Here is a 21,633-nt window from a genome sequence, read left to right as displayed (position 1 = left end):
AAGTATTCCACTGTTCAATAACTAAAAATGCCAACAAATTCTTCCTTCTTTTGTGTTGAAGTATGACATGATAATCTCCACCTCTCTTGATTTTTTCTCTGACTCCCTCCACTATCTAGAAGAAGATCACTGTCTTCTCCATAGTCTCCATGACTATTTTTTGTCTGTCCTTTCACAGCTACATTTTCTGGTCCTAAAATAATATGATTTTGAGGCATTTAGCATCTTGCCTGTCAATCTCTAGATCTCCTTTTGTTAATCAGTATCTTCCAGGATACAGAAGAGTCTATAGACTCCTCTGGATGTGGCAAAACAAAATGCCTTAAATTTGATTCTCTTTTTTTTATGGAATATAACATGGCAAGCTGAAATTACTAGCCATATCATACTGCTAGATAACATTAATTTTTATGGCCAGTTAACATTCCCAGAATTTTTTGCATGATTTGTTCTGAAACAAAGCCTCCCTTACAAGGGTAGTATTTAAAATATTTAACAATGCCTATGACAAGGGTACCATTCAATCAGAACAAATACAATCTGAGGTTGTGGAGTAAAGCCCCAGAGATTCTTACTGAGCTAGTTGTTCACCCTTCAGTTTCTGAATGATGAGGAGCCAGGGGCTCTTGGGCTAAGAAAGAGGGGGAGTACTCGGGGTCTCAGGATAGTAGCCATTTATCAAGGTAAGGGAAGTGTTCAATGTTGTAATAGCTGGTATGGCAGTGTCAGTATGAACCAGCTTAATGTTAGTTTTTATCAGAGTTCTACTTTACAGAATATAACTCCCAATGTACCTGGAGCCTTGTACTTTCTGAAGTTGATGTTGGCCAGAACAAAGTGGATGATAGTTGGGCAACATTTCTCAACATCAGGATTCTTGGGTTTAAAGACATAGCATTCCTTCAGTCCTTCTCGATCAAACACATAAGGATCGATCTTTGGAAAGGGGAGCTTATTCATTTTAGCCCACTTTTCTGCAAGTAGAAGTTCCTATGGAAGAGAGGGAAAGATCATTTGTTCAGTTGGTCTGCACATTATTCCATATTAGTTAGGTGTCTACTATGTGCTAGCAGTATGCTCCTTGCTAGGATGAAAAATGACCCTGTTCTTAAGAAGCTTATCAATCTCAAAACATATAAAATTACTCCATAAACAAACTCACTATTATTTTGTCAACTTTTTGTATAGGGCTAGTTCCATAGGAGGCATTGAAAAATTATTAACGAACTGAACTGAATGAAATTACGTCGATGCAATTGCTAGAGAAATAAGCATATATTATGAGTTCTGGGCATTTACAAGCCAAGTGAATGCTTTTTAACCCTTCAGAGTCAAAAAGAATTCGTTGAAGCAGAATGAGGAGCACTCTGTTACTGATTTTTTACCTGCATCTTCTCCACAAAACTGATTAAAAATTAATACATTTTCTGAATGCAAAAACATTGAGTTGCCCTGAATTAGCTTTTTTTTTTCTTTTCTTTTCTTTGCTTTTGTTTATGAAAAGAAGCTGAGCTTCTGGCATCACTTGTTATTCTGTGTGCAGTGGCCAAGAATTGGCCATACAGAGGAACCAAGAGTTAGTTAATAGGCGTAGCGGATTGTCATTGCTTCCACATATGAACTTCCTTCCGGATAAAAGGCTTATACATCCTTACTGGAATGAGAAGACACCTGGCACACAGACACAGAGCTGATTTGCATCCACTGACATGTAACGTGACCAAGAAATACAAGGTTGCTGTCGACTACTGAGGTTTCAGGTTTGTTTCTGCATCAAGGCTGACTAACACAATGGGTAAGCACAAAAAATAATTACATTTAAACTAAAGAACATAAATCAATACAGAGAGGTGCAGCGAATAGAGCTTATTTCTACTGAAATGCAGCTGAAGGGCAAAAAGGACAAATAAGAAGCAGACTGTGGTAGTGGGAAAAGCACCAACTCCGGGACCAGATTGCCTGAGTTAAAGTGCAAGCTCTGGGACTTTGGGCATGTTCCTTAATGTCTCCACACCCAATATCCTCAAATATAAAGTAAAGATGGCAATGATAGTACATATTTCATAAGACTGCTGTTAGAATTAAATAAATTAATATGAGTGCAGTATTTAGAACCATGCCTGTCATTTCATGCTATGCAAATATTTGACAAATAAATGCCAGTAAAGAGAAGAAAAGAGATGGAAGGGGAAAAGTGAAGAAAGAAAAGAGGAAAAAGGAAGAGAGATAGCAATGGTATCGGGGAAATCCCTAAAGGAGGGAAGTTTTAGAGAAATGACCACTATGATCTTAAGTTTTTTAACTACTTTTGTAGTCACATTGATTCATTCAATGATAATCATTAGTTGCCAATCTAAGTTCCATGCTAGGAGGTGGGGACATAACACTGAGTGAAACTCTTGTTCTTATGGGATGTACATAGCCTGGTAGTAATCAAATAACACTTCAGGTTTAAAACTGTGGCAAATGCTATGAAAAAAGTATTTATTTGCCATGAGATTTTGCAGTATACCTGGACTATTTCCTCAGAGCGCTTATTAATTCATTCAACGTTATAATTGAGCACCTATAGTCTAGGCATAAGAGAGAGGCTGTCCTTGGATACTTAGGGATTATAAATCAATGGGAAATATAAAAAATAGATATGATAGTGCAGTATGGAAGAGGCAGGGAACACGATGGATGGCTTCATGCCTGGGCTGTGCAGCCTGAAAGGCCCAGCACATCTTGACTTGCAAGCTCGGTGATCTGAGACAAACCGCTTATCACTACAGCTAAACAGGGAAGAAATTATTTTGTGGGAGGAATTATGCAATGATGCTCTCCTAATGGCACCATAGGGATCATAAGTAACAACAAACGCACATGGACCAGGTTGTGTACTATCCTTGAAATAGCAGGCTCCCAATCCCATTTTATCTACATTTCAGCTGTTTCTTATTTCTCAGCAACTCATATATACATAAATGAGTTGTAAAATAAAGTTAGCACTATTATCTTCCTGAACATTGCTGTGAGGATTAAATGAGATCATGTATTTTTAAAAACTCAGTAATTTATATTTAAGAAAACAAGTACTTTAAAATAGCACCTTATGCTTTGTGACCACCTAGGGGGTGGGATAGGGAGGGTGGGAGGGAGACGCAAGAGGGCTGATTCACTTTGTTATAAAGCAGAAACTAATACACCACTGTAAAGCAATTATACTCCAATAAAGATGTGAAAAATATAAAAAAAAAAATAAAATAGCACCTTAAATTCAGAGAAAAATATGTTTTTCATTGAACTTTCACTGTTCCTGATGCTTCTAGAATGTCGTGAATTTTAAGTTGATCGACTCTCTCAATGCCATTTACTGAGAAATAAAAATCTGGGAGAACAAAGGATTTGATTTATATTAAAGCATTTGTTTCATAAACTGTTAAGCTAAATGTGATTATATTTCACAGAAAATCCCATACATATATATGAATAATTGTTTGTTAGAAACTTGAGAAAACTTTTATCTCTAAACCATTTTTCTTCCTGTTCAGTTGAATTATTCAGCCTGTTATTTCTTGTCTAGCACTGTTCACAGTTATTCATTAAGGATTATTCAACATCAAAATAAAACTAAAAGTTCACGCTGTGGAATTGCGTGAGAACAAGGAAAAGAAGGAGCTTTCTAGTGTTTCCAAACATGACTCAAGGGTATGACCAGTGATGTGTGGATGTGTGGAGAAAGAGGAAAAGGGGAATTGTGTGAGGTAAAAGACCGAGCTATTTTTAGATAAATATTTTACGCTGGAATCAGGAAGTGATAGAAACTTTCCCTTTCCTTATATGATCCTGACATGGAAAAGATTAAAAACTGATGACTATAAAGGCAGTGATTACAGGATGGAAAAGCCATCTCCTCTCTGATGTCTTGTTCTCTGTCTGTAATGGCTAAGAAACGATGACACAACTATAAATAGAGCAGACGAGTTTGAAAAGAGTATTTTAGAAGAATGCAGTGAGCAAAAAAATTGCTGCTCCACAAATTACAGCAATATGCCAGAACTGTGTTCTAACCATCCACTTTGGTTATTGTTTGACACCTCAGACAGTTCAGATTTCCACAGACTAATTCATGGTAAATTCACGTAGTACTAACTAAAATGATTTTCTGTGGAGATAAAAACTTGATAGTGTCCTTCCAAGTGATACTTTGTAAGATATTTGTGCTCATTTTTAAGTACTAAAACATCTTGAAAGATAGGAAAAACAATCTAAATAACATAGAAATATATTCAAACTATAGTGTTAATGGCATATATATGCCATTTTATTTATTTATATATGTAAATAAATATATACTTAAATTAAATTTATATATATATAATAAATTAGCTTTTCTCTAGAGGAAATGAGGTTTTTTTTTCTGTATAAACCTAGGCTATGTGTTTTCTAAGATATTTATCATTATTCAAAATCTATTTTTAGATTGGGGAGACGTATGGAGTATAATTGTGTAAATAAATTTACAGAATTTTAAAAAATTATTGAAGCAACAATTGTATAAGATACAATGAATATAAACAACAATTTAGAATTCATTATTTTGTGGTTATGGTCATTCCCACTTCCAAAAAATGTATTATATTAGGTTCCAAGAGCTTTATAATACAATAGACATGAAATAATTTTCTATATCTAATAGTGTATAGAATTTACAGAGCACTTTGTACTTCTCCTTAGTTCTTTTTCACTAAGAGGTTACTATACATTCACCAAAATATGTAAGGAGAAATTAATGTTGGGTATATCTCCTCATCACAAGGCATCTGATCCTCCATGACCAATACAGGTGTAATGGGTTGAATGGTGGCCCTCCAAAAGACAAGTCCATGCCCTCAACACTCAAGACCTGTGAATGCAACCTCATTTGGAGAAGGGGTTTTTGCAAATGTAATTAAGGGTATGGAGATGAGATCATTGTGGATTAGCTGGGTGAGCCATAAATCCAAAGACACATGTTCTTACAAGAACACACACGCAGAGGAGAAGGCCATAGGAAGACAGGGGCTGAGACAGGAGTTATACAGCCACAAGCCAAGGAAAGCCTGGAGTTACTAGAAACTGGAAAAGGCAAGGAAGAATTCTCCTGTAGAGCTTTCGGAGGGAGTGTGGCCCTGAGGACACCTTGATCTCGATTTCTGGCCTCCAGAACTGTGAGAGAATACACTTCTGTTGTTTTAAGCCACCATGTTTGTGGCAATTTGTTACTGCAGCCCCAGGAAACTAACACAAGAGGTAAATCTGTAAATGCTTCATTTAATAACATGCAGTTCCTTTCATCAGACATGGTGGACTGATGCCCACAGAGCTAACACTTGGATTGGTTTGGCCATGCTGGTTTCATCCAACCTAAAAACCATAAGTACATCATATACAGAGGTTCTAAACCAAGGATCATGCCATAAGGTCAATAAATAAATCAAGTTAGTGTGGAAAAATACAGATTCTTTTTCTGTGTTATTTGTGGGTAAATGAAATTTTGACCTTGAATGAAAATATAGGGAGATAAAGTTAATTTAGATATATTGCTTCTATAATTTGTAAAGACTGGCTCATTTAAAATTTTCCTTGCTTCTCTCTTCTTTTTCTCCTTCCTTCATTGCCTCCTCTCCTTCCTTCTTTCCTTTTATTTTTATTTATTTATTATTTTATTTTAGTTTTTTGGCTGTGCCACACAGCTTGTGGGATCTTAGTTCCCCGACCAGGGATTGAACCTGGGCCCTCAGCAGTGAGAGTGTGGCATCCTAACCACTGGACTGCCAGGGAATTCCCCTTTCTTTCTCTTTTAAGAGAATGAGCCCATTGTTCTGGCTTCTGGTCATTGAGCATTTTAAAAGGCCTGAAAAACAGTGAGATTTATGTCCAATATACAGCAACATAATATAAAATAACATAATTTATGGCATAGCAACCCAAATCTATTATTCTCCATAAAATTTTGTAAGGTAAAGGAAAAAACTCTCCAGTAGTAAACTAAATTTCCCTATATTCCTTGTTTTCTCCTCAAGACATCCAAAATTATTTCCCCCTTAAATTTAGTCTGTTTATTTTGCAGACTTGAATATGAAGACCCTGGCTTATTTTTATGATCAAAATTAAAGATAAACCCTATTAAAATTTTCCCTGGATGGATCCTACTGGTAAAATGAATTTGGATAGCACATATCTAAGTTACTAAATGGTTAACAAAAAGAAACTTGACAAAATGAAACACAGAGCTGTTTTTCTTAAATCATTTAATAACACTATTTAGAGTCATGAGGCTCTTTATATTTGGACTATTATTAGGGTGTGTGCCCACTAATCTAAAAAAAAAAACAAAAAAAACTCCAGTATCACTGACATTGACGTCATGACCTTTCAAGGCCAGTTATAAAATATAATATGAACTTTGTTGCCTTTATCAAAAGCCATGATATCCATCATTCTCTATCTCCCTGACAACATCTGAGATTTAACTACACTTATGAAATAAAGTTAACGGTTCTAATTTTTTGCTCTACTCTTTAATTTCAAATGGTATCGATATTTTAGTCTCAAAAATAGAAAATTATTCACTATTTAATCACCTTTATAAAATCATATTGCTTATATCCAGGTATTGCATTGGAGCTTCTCCCCTGCTATCAAAAACTTTGATGTAGATTCAATTTTTAAACCTTACAATATTATACCTAAAATAACTATTCTACTTTAGCATTAATAGTATATTTTTATTAATTTAAAAATTAGAGATGAGTAATCTTTTAGATCCATATTGAAATGAATATTCTTATAATGACACTCTATATAACAACACTCGTAAGTTTAAAAAATCATTTTCAGTATTCCAAATGAGCCTGAAAAGTTCACTTTGTTCACTTTGAATTTCCTGAAGTTTATTTTTGGAGGAAAAAATGTATTACATATAATATATTGCAATTTCCTTTATATTAAGTCTCTGATTCATTCCAGAATTATAGGCTTCATGCCATACTAAACCAGTAGTTAAAGGATAGTTAAAGGTTAGTTGAGGGATATATTAACCAATAACCAATTGTTATTGGTTAAAGGATATATTAACCAATAACCAATTTAACCAATATTAAAGGATAAAGTATATATTCATATACGAGGAAGAGGGGTAGGATGTAAGGAACTGACAAAATAATTCTAAAGCACATCTATTAGCATGCACAGCTGTAATATGTTTTTCATGCCAGCAAAGCTGTGTAAAGCAAGGGCTTGCATGTACAATCTAATATAGTAATGTAAAATGGTGCAGCTTTTTTGGAAAGTGATCTGGAAATACTTATTAAAAATCTTAACTAATGCATATCTAAGAAGCCAACTAAAGAAATAATAAAAAGTGTGATTAAAGACTCATGCACAAGGTTGATCATTAGAGGAAAAAGGTGACAAGATAGCAATAACCTAAACGGTGAAAAGAGAGCATCGTTAAATAAATTCACGCATAACCACATATAAAGATATCATGCTGTGCTTAAAATTATGTTTTTTAAAATATTTAATGGCACAGTAAAATGCTCACAATGTAACTTTAAGTAGAAAGAAGCAAAAATATATGACCCTAGTGTTGATAAACACACACACATGCACGCACGCACACAGTGAAGAGAGAAAAAAAGTAAAAACCAAAGTATCAGTAGCCATTGTCTATGAATAGCAGAAGCACTTGATGTATATTCCAAATTTCCAAATTTTTTACAAGTATTCTTCTTATGAATCAAAGTATGTTTAAAAACCAGACAAAGTACAATGGTTCTTTTTAGAGGTACAAAGTAGTATTCTAAAACCTTCTTCCACTATCAGTTCATTAATGTAGTGGAGCTCTGATTCATATATAAAATGATGGCTTTGACATTTTACACTCCCATTGGTGAAATGAATAATCAGCTTCTCTTACTACCAGAATGAGCTTCTAAACTATCATGGTAGCGTCATCCATTGAAACGAACCTGCGAACCTGCCATTGCTGCTCATGGGTCATCAAATAATCCTGCTCTTGGTTTTCACAGTCACCTGCCCTGGTTCAGTACTTCACTGTCCTATGCTTGCATTACAGTAAATCTCTCTTAATTTTAATCTCTTGTTCTCCATCCTCCAATTCATCCTACTTTTCATTATCATATTAATCATGCTAAAATTCCAATTTCATGAAGTCATTTGTCTGCTGGAAACGCTTCATTGATTCTCTGTTGGCTATCATCCAACCGTAAACTCCTAACTGGAGTGTAATATCTATCACTCTAATCAGATCACTCCTCAGATGTGCTCATTGCCATTTCAGTGCCATTTTCATCCTATTTCATTTATTTCCCTGTTCATCTACTCCAGGACACACCAATCTATTTTCGTATGGATCTCCTATAATACACCTAGTTATATAAACCCAAGTAACTATTTAACAATAAGTTACTTAATTTCCTTCCAAATGACTTTGTGTATAAAAGTCTTCCCCCATACCAAAACCTAAAATTTTATCAAGATCAAGAACCATATTTTGGGCTTCCTTGGTGGCTCAGTGGTTAAGAATCCACCTGCCAATGCAGGGGAAACAGGTTCGAGCCCTGGTCCGGGAAGATTCCCACATGCTGTGGAGCAACTAAGCCCATGCAACACAACTACTGAGCCTGTGCTCTAGAGCCTGCGAGCCACAACTACTGAGCCCTCGTGCCACAACTACTGACGACTGCACACCTAGAGCCCGTGCTCTGCAACAAGAGAAGCCACTGCAATGAGAAGCCCGTGCACCACAATGAAGAGTAGCCCCTGCTAGCTGCAACTAGAGAAAGCCCGCGCACAACAAAGAAGACCCAATGCAGCTAAAAATAAAATAAATAAATAAAAATAAATTTTAAAAACAAACAAAGATATTACATAGTTATAAAAAAAACTGCGTTACCATTAACTGCTGTGCACAGCACATAGCACACAGTGCAGGGGTGTACAAAGGAGGCAGCTAGTGAAAAGAGAAGAACATTACATTTTCATTCTGGAGCCTTAGAATTTGGTCCAACTTGACTACTTCTTAACTACCACTTTCCTAGCCAGATCCTGAGCTATGCTCTTTTCACCCATTATCTTATTTAATTTGTTGATGTGATGAGATTTCTTATCTCATCAATCCTTGTTTCTTTGTCTGAATACCACTAACTGCCTCAAAAAAGGTAAAATATGAAAGCACTTTTAAAATATGAGGTTTAGGGGCCTTCCCCTGGCGATTCAGTGGTTATGACTCTGCACTTTCACTGCAGGGAGTGTGGGTTCGATCACTGGTCAGGGAACTAAGATCCCACATGCCCTGCGGCATGGCCAAAAAATTTTTTAAAAATAAAAATAAAATATGAGGTTTATATATATATTGAAGAGTTATAACCATTATTAGTCTTAAGAACAGTTTAATCATGTACAATATAAAGGAAAACAGATGTCCGAGGACCTGGGTTATCACTGACTCTTCCTGGCTGGGAGATCATGAACTATTTCACTTAATTTCTGTGAGTTTCCATTTCTTAATCTATGAAATGGGAACAATAACTTCATATCTATTACAGCATTTCATTCATTCACCCACAAAAACTGTCCTACATACTCAAAATTTGGGCTAGCACTTACAAAGCAATTAGAACCAAATGATTAAAACACACACACACACACACACACACACACACACACACACACACACACAATGAGTGTTCTAGTCCCCAAGGAGTTCACAGACAGTGGAAGCAATATGATATAAACGAATATGGACAGTAGAACATGAAAATCGCTGTGTTAGAAGAATTGACTAAGTCCTTTGTACTAAAACTATACCTGTGGAGGTCAAGAAAGGTAACATTTGAGCTGCATCTAAAGAAAGTTTGAGGCAAAAGGAACAAATAACATTCGTGGTCTCACTTGAGTGCTGCCCAGCAATCATTCTACATTGCCCTAGTTAGAACTTTTCCTCGTTTCTTCATATAGGCAGACTCCACTTCCTCCATTCTCTCACCCTCAAAAGATAATGCTGACTCCTAATTATTCTAAAAGTTAGAAGTTATCAAGTGAGTACTTTCCCATCTTCCCTTCTCAGTGCCTAACAACTAACCTCCATCCACAGCCATAATTTCCCCCCTTCTCTTTTGTCCCAATACGGACATTTCCAGACTCCTCTCCACCTGTATTTTTGTATCTCCCTTCCACTCCCTACCCCTGTAACCTTCCCAGGGGTGTAACTCTATCATGTATGTCATCTGTCCATTCTCCAATAACATTTCTTCATTCATGAGTCCTAACCATCGAAACATTTAAACACACTCAAAGTACCTCCGACGCACCCCTCCACACACACAATTTTCTTATTCTCCACATCCTCTTGCAGATATAGTCCATCTCCTTCTTCCCTGAACAGTTTATAGAATTGTCTCCATTTTCTTAACTTTAACTTAACCCTCCAATTACTGCAGTATGACTTCTGCCTTCTCAACCCTATTGAAACTTCTTTTCACCAAAGACTTCCTGTTGTTAAATATCTTGACTTGGTTTTATAACACTGCACATTTCCTTGGTTTTTGTCCTTTTCCCCTGATATTATTGTTGAATCATCAAGTTACTATTTTATGTCCTCTTCTCTTCTCATAGTATACACTCCCCGTGCATCGTTTTACTTATCTTTTACCTGCTAACTCCCAAATTTCAGCCTAATTTTCTTCATGAACTTTAGATATGGTGCATCATTCTTGTCCTGCTCAGGACTATGAACTTGAACAAGGGTCATGGGAAGTCATTTAAACGTTTTTTTAAGCAGGGAAGAGACTGAATCACATCTGTGTTTTGGAAATATTACTGAAAATAATGTAGAAAATAGGCTAAAAGGGATAAGAAATTGGGACGACTAAGGTAGCTACAAGGTAGTGCAAAAGAATGTGGCAGATAATGGAATGCGACATAAATTCTCCTTACCTTGAAGGGAGGACTGGAGTCACTTGGCCTTGCAGAAAAGTCAAAGGAGATGACGAGATCAACTCCTCTTTGAGGTCTCAGGATCAAGGGGTATGGCAGGTTAAATGTGAGGCCACTGTCCACCACATGAATCTTTTTACTTTTGACATCCAGAGGCTCATATATCTGCTCAAATTCATCAGGATCTTTAAAAAGGATAGAAAAGAAAAGAATGAATTAAACAATCATTTAACATTATTTAGGATATTAAAAGTATTTGTTATGTAAACGTGTGAGACAATTCCCTATGGTTAGGCCCTCAGGGCTTGGAGACTTCTGGTTTCTTCCTCTGTAATATCAGAATAAAAGATTCTATCAACAAGGCTGCTGTGAGGATTAAGTGGGATGATACATGGAAAGTGCAAGCAAGGCTCAGGCCCTAGTAGTAACTCTGCTCTGTGTGCCAGGATCCCTGTCATAGCATTACTTCACATTACATAGATCTTTACTGTTTAAAAACATTTCCTCGTGCATTATCTTGCTTAAGTCTTAGAACAGACGTGAGATAGAGGATATCTAGAAACGGAGGATGAAATGCATTAAATTCATCTCTAAAATGACACAACTTGGGAGTGGCAGAGTCTGAAGGGATCCCACACAGCATCTCTCTAGGTGATGGGAGTCTAAGAGAATAATCCGGCTGACACATTCAGCAAACATGTATTGTCTGCTACTCTTCAGGCCCTACTCCAGGTGCTGAACAAGAGAGATGCAAACTCTGCTCCAATAGAGCACAGTGCTGGTAAATCAGTAAACAAATATATTAAATGATGGTTCGGGCAGTGATAAATGCAATGTAGGAAGTAATAGAGGGTAATGGGATAAGGAGGAACTTCAGGTAGGTAGTCAGGAGAGACCTCTCTGAGAAGACTTTGAGACCAGATTCATAAGAGAGAATTGGCCATCTAAGGATTTGGAGGGGGTGGTATTTTCTTCCAGGGAGAGGGAAGAACTAGAGCAAAGGCCCCAAGGCAGAGTAAGGAGTGGTATGTTTGAAGAAGTACAGGGCGGCTACAACTTAAGAGGAGAGTAGGATGAGATGGCAAGGGATCTGAAGGAAAGCAGGGGCTAGAAATCATTAGTTTTATGAACAAATAATATTGATAACATGTTGCTGTTCACATCTATGTGTGGTGATTCTAATCCTCTTCCTAGGGGAAAGAAATGTGATCAGAATTAAATTGATTTGAGCTGAATGAAATGACATGCAATTATTTTGTTCTGTCCCCTTGTCCTCACACCCGTTCCCACTTGTTCTGTCAGAAAGAAGGGCAGCAAAGCTCAAGAGGGAGGTTTATTACAGTAGGATAGAGTGAAGGTGCTCATGCTAGACATGCATTATGACCTCTGAGCCAGATTTTAAATTCCATTGGTGAGCATTTTCATAGAGGAAACAACAAAAACTAGAGGATCAGAGCAACCTGTGTTTATAAAATCACCTATAAAATGTAGTTAATACCTATTACCCAGAAAATGTTCAGTACATGACAGAAACTCATCACATGTTAATTCCCTCCATATATTTCTAAATAAGAATGATGCTGATTACAATTCTCTCACAGTCGATTTTATCACTACATTGTAAGAGCAAGAGATCAGAGAGGAAAGTAAATCTTTAAATTCTTAATGTCTGATTAAAATCCACAGTCCTCATCATCACTAGAAGCTGAAACTAAAACACCAATGAGACAATTAGCCAGCACGCTTATTCAATGTGAATTGAAACAGTTCTCAATTAGACTTTGGTTTAGTTACTTAAGAAAACATTAATATCCTTACAAGTTTCTCTAGTTAACAGTCACTGTTTTCTTCTCTCATATCTATAAAAATTTCTCATCTCTAAAATACTGAATAACAAATGAATGTTAGAAACATTTACTAGTGATGTTTGTAAATAAAGTGGAAAAGAGTTTACATCTGAGGTGATGTGTACTGAAGGAAAGTAGGAAGATGTGAAAAAACGGTCTTAGATGAAAAACAAATATGATAAAAAAGAAAACCAAGAAACAATGGGGGATGGGGGTGTTAGACAAGAATAAGGTCATGTAACTGAATGAAAAGGCAGGTCAAGTTAAAAAAGAAAAAAAAAGTCTTGCTATGTCCAGGGTGAATGCCTAGGCCAAAAAGGAGAGAACAGAGATACCATTCTTTAAATAATTATCTTCAGGTTAATTCTATTTTCTTATCAAGTATCTATGTAGTGACAATGAACTTTGCCACCAGCCAGAATTCTAAATATCTATCTATCACAGAACCTGAAACTTAAGAATTATAAAATTGAAATATATATATATATTATATACATATATTATCAAACCCACTGTAACATCTATTCCTCTGAAATTTTTATTGTTTAAAAATTACATATGTGAGCTTTTTAAAAAGGTGAAAAATTATGAATCTTTATCTTATATTAGTTTTAAAATATTTTACTAATAAGCTAGAAATTTATATTTGGGTACTTTTATTTCTCCTAAAAGCAGCTTTATTTTGAGTATCTATAATCTATTAGAAATTTCATATATAAGATTTATCATCCTTAGAAAACTCCTTAGAAGACAAAGGAGGTATTATTAGTATCATTTTAAAGATAAGGAAATGAGGCCCTAAGAGGTTCAGTTTCACACTGTGAGAGTCGTTTCCAAGCCAGGTCTAGGAAGTCTAAACTCTACACAGTGTCAAACTGTTACTTCAGAAAGTGGCACAGCCATAAGACTAAAAGGGTTTGAAATGGATAATTTAAAAAACAATAACTGGGGATTTCCCTGGTGGTCCAGTGGTTAAGACTTTGCCTTCCAATGCAGTGGGTGCAGGTTCCATCCTTGGTAGGGGAGCTAAGATCTCATATGCCTCACAGCCAAAAAACCAAAACACAGAACAGAAGCAGTGTTGTAACAAATTCAATAAAGACTTTAAAAAAATGGTCCATCAAAAAAAAAACTTAAAAAAAAAGCAATAACTACAATGTATAGAGGCAATCTACACATGCATCTATCAATCATGAAAACCACATTGATACGTGTATTTTATCATAATTAAGCATAAAAAATTAAAAACACATTAATGGGAATTTTTTTTACAGTGACATGATTTTCCCTAAAATAATAAAGTACAATGATAATTCACAAATATTTTTCTCTGGTTTTATAAACTGATGCTTTAAATTTTAGCTAAAAGATTAACCAGAAACAGACTCTTTCCTATTCTGTTTGAGTTCCCCCTTCTCATCATGAAGCTGATAGTCTCCTTTTTCCTGTTTCAAATCCAAGATTACATTTGAGAGAAAAATCATCAGGTGGACCAATTCCCAGCTCTGGCATGTAGCTAAACACCATGGTTCCAACCTTCCATGTAAACTGACAGGAAGCAATGTTTCTTAATTGTGTTGTAAAAAAAAAATAGTTTTGCAAGATATTAACAGATATTCTATATACAAATTAAGAGTTCAATGATCGAATAGGTTTGAGAAACACAAGATTCAACAACTTAAAATAATAACAAATTATAATGCATGTTCCCTATTTTCCTTACTATGCCTTGGACTAATAGTACTTTTTAGTGGAGATGCTACTTAATTCTGACAGTAACTCTATAAGATAGGTAACAATTGTTTCTATTTTATAAGTCAACCATTGGAGTAAACAATGAAGATTGTTGCTTCCTCACTAACCTATGGGTCCATCAGGATCAGGTTGCTAGTTTTTAGTTTCACTCTACTTTTCTATCGTTGTTAGCCGAGGTTACGCTAAGTAATGGCTCAGGACTGTCCAGCTAATAAATGACACAGCTGGGATTCAAATGCAAGTGAAGCTGTTTTAAAGTACTACACTTGAGGCATCTTTAAGTAGGATTTCTCAAACTCATTAGGGTATCCCATGGCATTGTGAAGAGGGGGATGGAGTTGTTAGTTTTTCCAAATTTATTTGAACTTGAACCCGATTTATTAATATCTACTAAAACGTCATAGAAAGTTTGATGAATGCCCCTATGAAAGAACATCCTCCCGTAAATTAAAGTTTACATGGTTTCCCAACCTGTGAATGAGTTAATCGTCACACAGATTCAATTTATAATGTACAAATATTTGGATGTTTGTGTTTTGAACTCTGGCCTAAATGAACTCATGTCTTGATTTCTAATTCCAGATGGTGTATGTCACAGTGAATAATATAAACACAAAAGTAAACAGGAAAGAAGTCATGTAACTAATGAGTAGCTTCTCCAGAATTAGTTTCCACAGGTATACAACTATTTTGAAGTAAAAAAATGAGGGGAATTTCTTCATCTTATTTCTCTTGTTTTCAAAAGATGGTCTGCAAGGTGAAGCAATAGGCACAAAAGTAAAACACTAACTTTTTCTCATTTTAGGTTGAGAGATTATTCTAAAATGCTCGAATTTTAATCTGTATAAACAAAATCCATATAAACAAAATAGTAAACTAAATGTAAGATTTTCCCCAACATAATATCTAGATAAGATTTTTAAAAATCTCTAAAAATAAAAGAGAAATAACCTTAATTAATGTTTGAATTGTGGTATTTTAACTGTATAATAAATAAAAGTTTTAATGACGATTTTGTGAACAACGTTGGTAATATTTTATGATAAACCTTTTAACATTTCATTTCAAACATATATAGTTTTATTCTAAAATTTGGAAATAACCAGAGGGAGATAAACAGAGTCTATTTTCGTAAGGGCTTTGTCTGAAAAGCACTAATCAATTCAGTATATTCAGTCTAAAATGCAGTCATTTTTAGCAATGTTGGTTCAGAAGCAACAAACCTGAATGAACTTGTCACTCACCGAACTGGATTTTTGACTAAAGTCAACATGCTGTATACGTTTTTTCAATCGGATAAATATAAAGTGACTGAAGTATAATTTAATGAGATACACACTGAGAAATAATATTTAAAGTTCCTTCTGAAGCTCATTAATCTAAAACAATTTTAGGTTAGAACATTTCAAAATATCTCAACAAAAGAAATATTCAACCTGTGTAATATCGTATTTTAGGATGATTAATATTTTCTATCTCTTCGTGTCATTTTATGAAAACTGTCCCTGACTCTTTTTTCAAAAGGCACCGAATAAAGAAGTCAGATAAGGTGAGGCACAGCTATTATCCTCCAAGCACTAGAGAGAGGGCAAATGAAGATCATGCATCCTCATGGACTTACTATTGCATGAGGAGCAGTGTTCCATCAGGATCAGGGTTGCTGGCTTTTAGTTTTACTGTACTTTTCTATTATTGTTAAATAAAGTATATAAGTCCCTCCAAGAATCACATTTTCAAGGAAGGGTCATGAAATGATTTTAGTCTTCATGAGGGCAAGGACTGCATGTCTTGTTGACAACTGGATCCCTAGTGCCACACACATTGAAGGAGTTCTGTAAATACTGTGGCAATGCAAGAAGGAACAAAGGAGAGAAGAAAGATGGAAATGAAGAACAATCTGACATACGCTGAGAATAATGAAAGAGGCGGACTTCCTAAGGGTACCAAATATATCGAATAAAAATGTAGGATGTCCAGTTAAATTTAAATTTCAGATAAATAGCAAACAATTTTTATACAAGGATGTCCCAAATGATGTTATAAAGGGCATACTCATATTCTCTCTCTCTCTCTCTCTCTCTCTATATATATATATATATATATATATATAAATTGAAATTCAAATTTAACTGAGCACTGTATTTTTCCAAGCAACGCTAACACCTCCAGATCTACATAAACTATTGCAAAACCACCAGGAAGCTGTTAAAATGTCTAGTGCAGAACTTGTGCTGTGCAAACCACAGAAGGAGCTATGCTTGGTATTGTGATCAAAGTAATAAAATAAAACAGATGTAATAAGTACACACAAGGAAACTTCCATTTTTACATCAGCAAGACGATGACTGATAAAACCGAGGGCTATGAGGAAGAGAGTGAGCAAAGGGAAAGGCTTCTGAGCGATGTCAAGAAGCCTATTCAAGTGTCCTAATTCTAGCTCAGTTGAGGAATTCTAGGTAAACATGATGCTATCTTCTTTGATCTTCCTTTTCTATGGAGTAAAATAACTAATGATTCTTTCTAGTCGTAATTGCTCTATGAGGCTGAGTTTTTTTGTTGTTGTTGTTTGTTTGTTTAAGCCCATCATAATTCATCCATAAAGCCTGTTTCTAAAGAAGATACATTTAATTGGTATTGTAACAGCAATAAGTTAAATCATAAGTAACACACAAAAAAATAACATCACTGATTGTATGGTCAAGTGTTTTTATTTTGGATGAATTTAAAAAGAGACACTGACTTTATCACAAATAGACTTCTATTATAGTTCATATGAAAGGGTTTGCATTGCAGGTATATAATCATGTCCTAGACTTTGATTCCACAAACATAATGCAAAATATAGTGAGTTTCTACTCCTCTTGTTTAAAAACAGGGGTAACTTTTGCTTCTGCAATTTCCCTTAAGCTCAAGCAACAAACAGAAACAGCATTACCTAAACAATAATAAGATCTAAAGCCATGTCTAATTTTTATAGGTAGAATCCTTAAACAGTAGTAGAAAGTGTTTTGGAAATTTTTCTATTTACATTCTCATAGCCTCCTGTCAATGTTCTTAGGCAGAAATGATTGAGAAATGACATTTGGGCAGTTAAGGGGAAAAAGATGGTATGAAGAAGTAGAAAAAATTTAAGATGCTAGGTGCATTATAAGAAAGATAATTATGCAGTGATTAGTCACCAAGACAAATTTACCTTTTAATTTGGAACATGCATGGAACTGAAGAATCAAGGCAAGTATTCTTTGGAGTTTGGTTAAGTGACAAACCTGAAAGTGAGTGGGTTCTTATGAGGTTCTTAAGTGGCCTTAAGAAAGTTACCTAACCTTTCAGAGAACTGGAAGGGACACTGCAGATGGGCGAACTCAACTCCACTCACACCCCTAGGGGGCACACATTACTGCTCTGCACTGGAGATATAGGCTGAGGACCACGTGTACCAGATCCCCTCCCAACTCTGGATCTGCTGAGACCTATGCTCTGCCAAGGAGAAACACCCACGTGAGATTTGAAGGGGGAAATGAGACAGAGGCTATGTTTCTGCTATTTCTACTGCCAAGCATTGTTGTGGGGGGCGTTTGTCACGGTGATCCTGAAGTGTTTTTGGAGTCATTCCTAGATGCTCAGACTGGAGCTTGCTCCTCCAAGCCCTGGAACAATTTTGTAAGCACCTACTTTAAACCTCTTTTGCTTAAACAAGGGAGAGGGTTTCGTGTTTGCTGTGAGTGAACCTTGACCAATATAGAGAGGATCAAAGTCCCCCTCAATATTTCAATGAAAACTGTTTATGCTGACATGACGATGTCATTTCCTGCTCAATGTATTTCTACTTCCAAAAAAACAACTCAGAGCCCTTCATACATTCAATGCATGTTTTAAAATTTGATTGTAAATTAATTACTATTAATAATTAAAATGCTCCTCCCCAGAGAAGGAAGAAAGATCTCCTGAATTAGCTTCCATGGATTACATTTTGTGTACTTACCTGCTACAGCTGCATCCAATTCATCTTCCTCCAAGGACTCCTGGGTGGTAAAGTTTCTCAAAGGAGACATTGGATAGGATGTATTGAGATTCAAGCCCAGCATGAAGTTGTGCACCTTCCCAGCTCGTCCTTCTCTGGTATTAAACAAAGCTGAGTCACTCACCAAGGCCATTATCATACGTTGGACCCAACTTGCTTGATTATCATTTTGATATTCCCTTTCTGCTTCTTCATTTTCAGTGCCTAAGGAAAAAGAAAAGATCATTATACAGACTCCAAAAATCCATAATAACGAAAAAGATCTTTGGGCAATGGAATGTTAACATTAATGATGAAGCTCCACAGCTTTTGATTCAACAAACATTTGTGTAAATTATAGTAAATATTTCCATTAATCATTTTTGTTCTTAACTTATTCTTACTGTACTGTTTACCGGTAGTCAGTCTAAAGGCTGTATTCTTGGCAGTGTTGCTTGGCCTATTCTTTAATTTCCAGAGAAACTTCTGTTCTTCCCTTTCCCCAATTCTTTTCTTTCTTTTCCCTGGCTACACACACATACACACACACACACACACACACACACACACACATACACACAGAGGGAATAGCCACAGTAGCTAATCCCCTTCCTTTCCCAAGTTTCCTTCCCTGTCCTGTTTAATAAACATCCAGAAATCATGCAGACTGAGAGTAGACAACTGAAGGATTCAACATATATTTGCCCTCTGAACGGTCATTTCATTCTTGCTTATAAAGTTTGGGGTTTAAAAGTCTGTAAATTAGGGCTTTCCTGGTGGCGCAGTGGTTGAGAGTCCGCCTGCCGATGCAGGGGACGCGGGTTCGTGCCCCGGTCCGGGAAGATCCCACATGCCGCTGAGCCTGCGCGTCCGGAGCCTGTGCTCCGCAAAGGGAGAGGCCACAACAGTGAGAGGCCCGCGTACCGCAAAAAAAAAAAAAACAAAAACAGAAGTCTGTAAATTAAACATATGTTTTAAAATGTGTTAAAATTCAGGAATCTTCCAAAAGAAGCCGTTTTCAATGATTTTTCCTTAAAATCTATGCACTCATCACTACTACTGGGAAGCTACATTGTGTAGTTATTTAGAGCAGTGGCTCCAGAACCAGACTACCCTGGTTCCAATCCTCTCTCCATTGTTAACTAGTTGGTTGACCCTTCTCAGTCTTCATTTCCTCATCAGTAAACCTCATAGGGTTGTTGTGAGGATAAACTAAGTTAATGCATTCATGTAAGTTTCTTAGAAAAATTAAAGCCCAAGTTAAATTATCAACAAACACTAGTTGGTAGTAGAAATAGTTGTAATAGAGTCATAATCCTCATTATCAATATTATTCATTCATAACTCGAATCTAAGAACACTGTATGGTAGAGTACAATCTCCCCTACCTAAATCCCTTCTGTTCAGATTTCTGGGAACCCTGGATATAAATATATATGTATATATAAATCTGTATGTGTATGTGTGTGTGTGTGTTGAGAGAAGAAAAAAAGAATCTATGTTCAAACTTCATAATTTTCAATAAATGGTAACTAAACATCCATAAGACCAAAATAAATATTGATTTTTATCTTCAAAAGATTAGCTTAACTGAGCTCAGTAAATGGAGGGATCTTTCTCTCAATAAACAATCCAGATGATTGCCTAGTCATGAAAAAACAAATATACAGTCTTTTCTACTCCCACATTTTTCTCATGCCAAGTATAACAAAGAAAATCTTTCAATAAAATGAATCAGGCTTTAAAATGAATGATTTATATCTTCGTTACACAGGATATGAATAAGACATTTCATTATTTTCCAAAGGTTTGGAGCTCCCTCCTCTTTTTCTTCTTCTTCTTCATCATCACTGTTGTTGTTATTATTATTATTATTAAATTTATCCCACTTCTATACCACCAGTGGATCTGCTTTCCTTATGATGTATTTGGAAGTGACATCATTTGTGGGACGAACCCAAAAGTCAACAATCATATCTATTGCTTATTAGCTAAAATTCTAATAGTAAATTTCTATTTATTAGCCCTTTACAACTTAAAACCCTTTGTATGCACTTGCTAATTTGATGATTACAGCAATTCTGTGAGAGTACGTAAAATGATGCCAGTACAGACTTGAAAAAAACTAAAGTTGAAAATGCCTAAAGACCTTGTTCAAAATCACGTGACTAAAAATGAAGGGGCATCAAGAGAAGGAGAAAACAAGCCACAGACTGGGAGAAAATATTTGCAAAAGACACATCTGGGGAGATCCCCGATGGCCCAGTAGTTAGGATTCCGGACTTTCACTGCCATGGCCCACGTTCAATCCCTGGTCAAGGAACTGAGATCCCACAAGCCGTGTGGGGTGGCCAAGAAAGAAAGAGAATTGATTAACCCTTCAATTAAAAAAAAAAGACAATAAAAAAAAAGAATTCTACTCAAAGTAAAACATTGTTTAAAAAAACTGTTAACTGCTCATCCTCCCCAAAATTAAAAAAAAAAAAAAAGACACATCTGATAATGGACTGCTACCCAAAATATACAAAGAACTTTTAAAACTCATCAATAAGAAAACAAACATCTCAATTTAAAAACAGGCAAAAGACCTTAGTAGACACCTCACCAAAGAAAACATATAGATGGCAAGTAAGTATATGAAAAGATGTTCCATGTCACATGTCATCAAGGAAATGCAGATTAAAACACCAAGATGACACTACACACCTATGAGAAATGTCAAAATCCAAAACACTGACAGCACCGAATGCTGGTGAGGATGTGGAGCAACAGGAACTCTCATACGTTGCTGGTGGAAACACAAAATGGAACAATTACTTTGCGAGACAGTTTGGAAGTTTCTTACAAAACTTTATTATCACATGATACAGAAATCATGCTTCTTGATTTTTATGCAAAGGAGTTGAAAACATATCCAGACAAAAATCTGAACATGGATGTTTATAGCAGCATTATTCATAACTGCCAAAATTTGAAAGCCACCAAGATATTCTTCAGTAGGTAACCAGATAAACTATGGTATATCCAGACAATGAAATATTATTC

At 35.7% G+C, this 21,633-nt stretch overlaps 1 protein-coding gene across 1 annotated transcript in view; it reads right to left on the bottom strand.

The window, feature by feature from the left end:
• PLA2G4A (phospholipase A2 group IVA) overlaps positions 1-21,633 on the bottom strand; it is a 159,561-nt gene that overhangs the window by 11,680 nt on the left and 126,248 nt on the right. The window contains exons 14-16 of the mRNA XM_065875537.1: positions 18,571-18,813; positions 10,987-11,171; positions 795-990 (exon numbers count right to left, since the gene is read on the bottom strand). Coding sequence (XP_065731609.1) covers positions 795-990; positions 10,987-11,171; positions 18,571-18,813 — 624 coding nt within the window. The remainder of the gene's footprint in view (positions 1-794; positions 991-10,986; positions 11,172-18,570; positions 18,814-21,633) is intronic.

This window comes from Phocoena phocoena, chromosome 1, assembly GCF_963924675.1.
Source record: "Phocoena phocoena chromosome 1, mPhoPho1.1, whole genome shotgun sequence".
Taxonomy (NCBI): domain Eukaryota; kingdom Metazoa; phylum Chordata; class Mammalia; order Artiodactyla; family Phocoenidae; genus Phocoena; species Phocoena phocoena.
The sequence above is the reverse complement of the archived record's forward strand: the minus strand, read 5'-3'. Positions and strand labels throughout refer to the sequence as shown.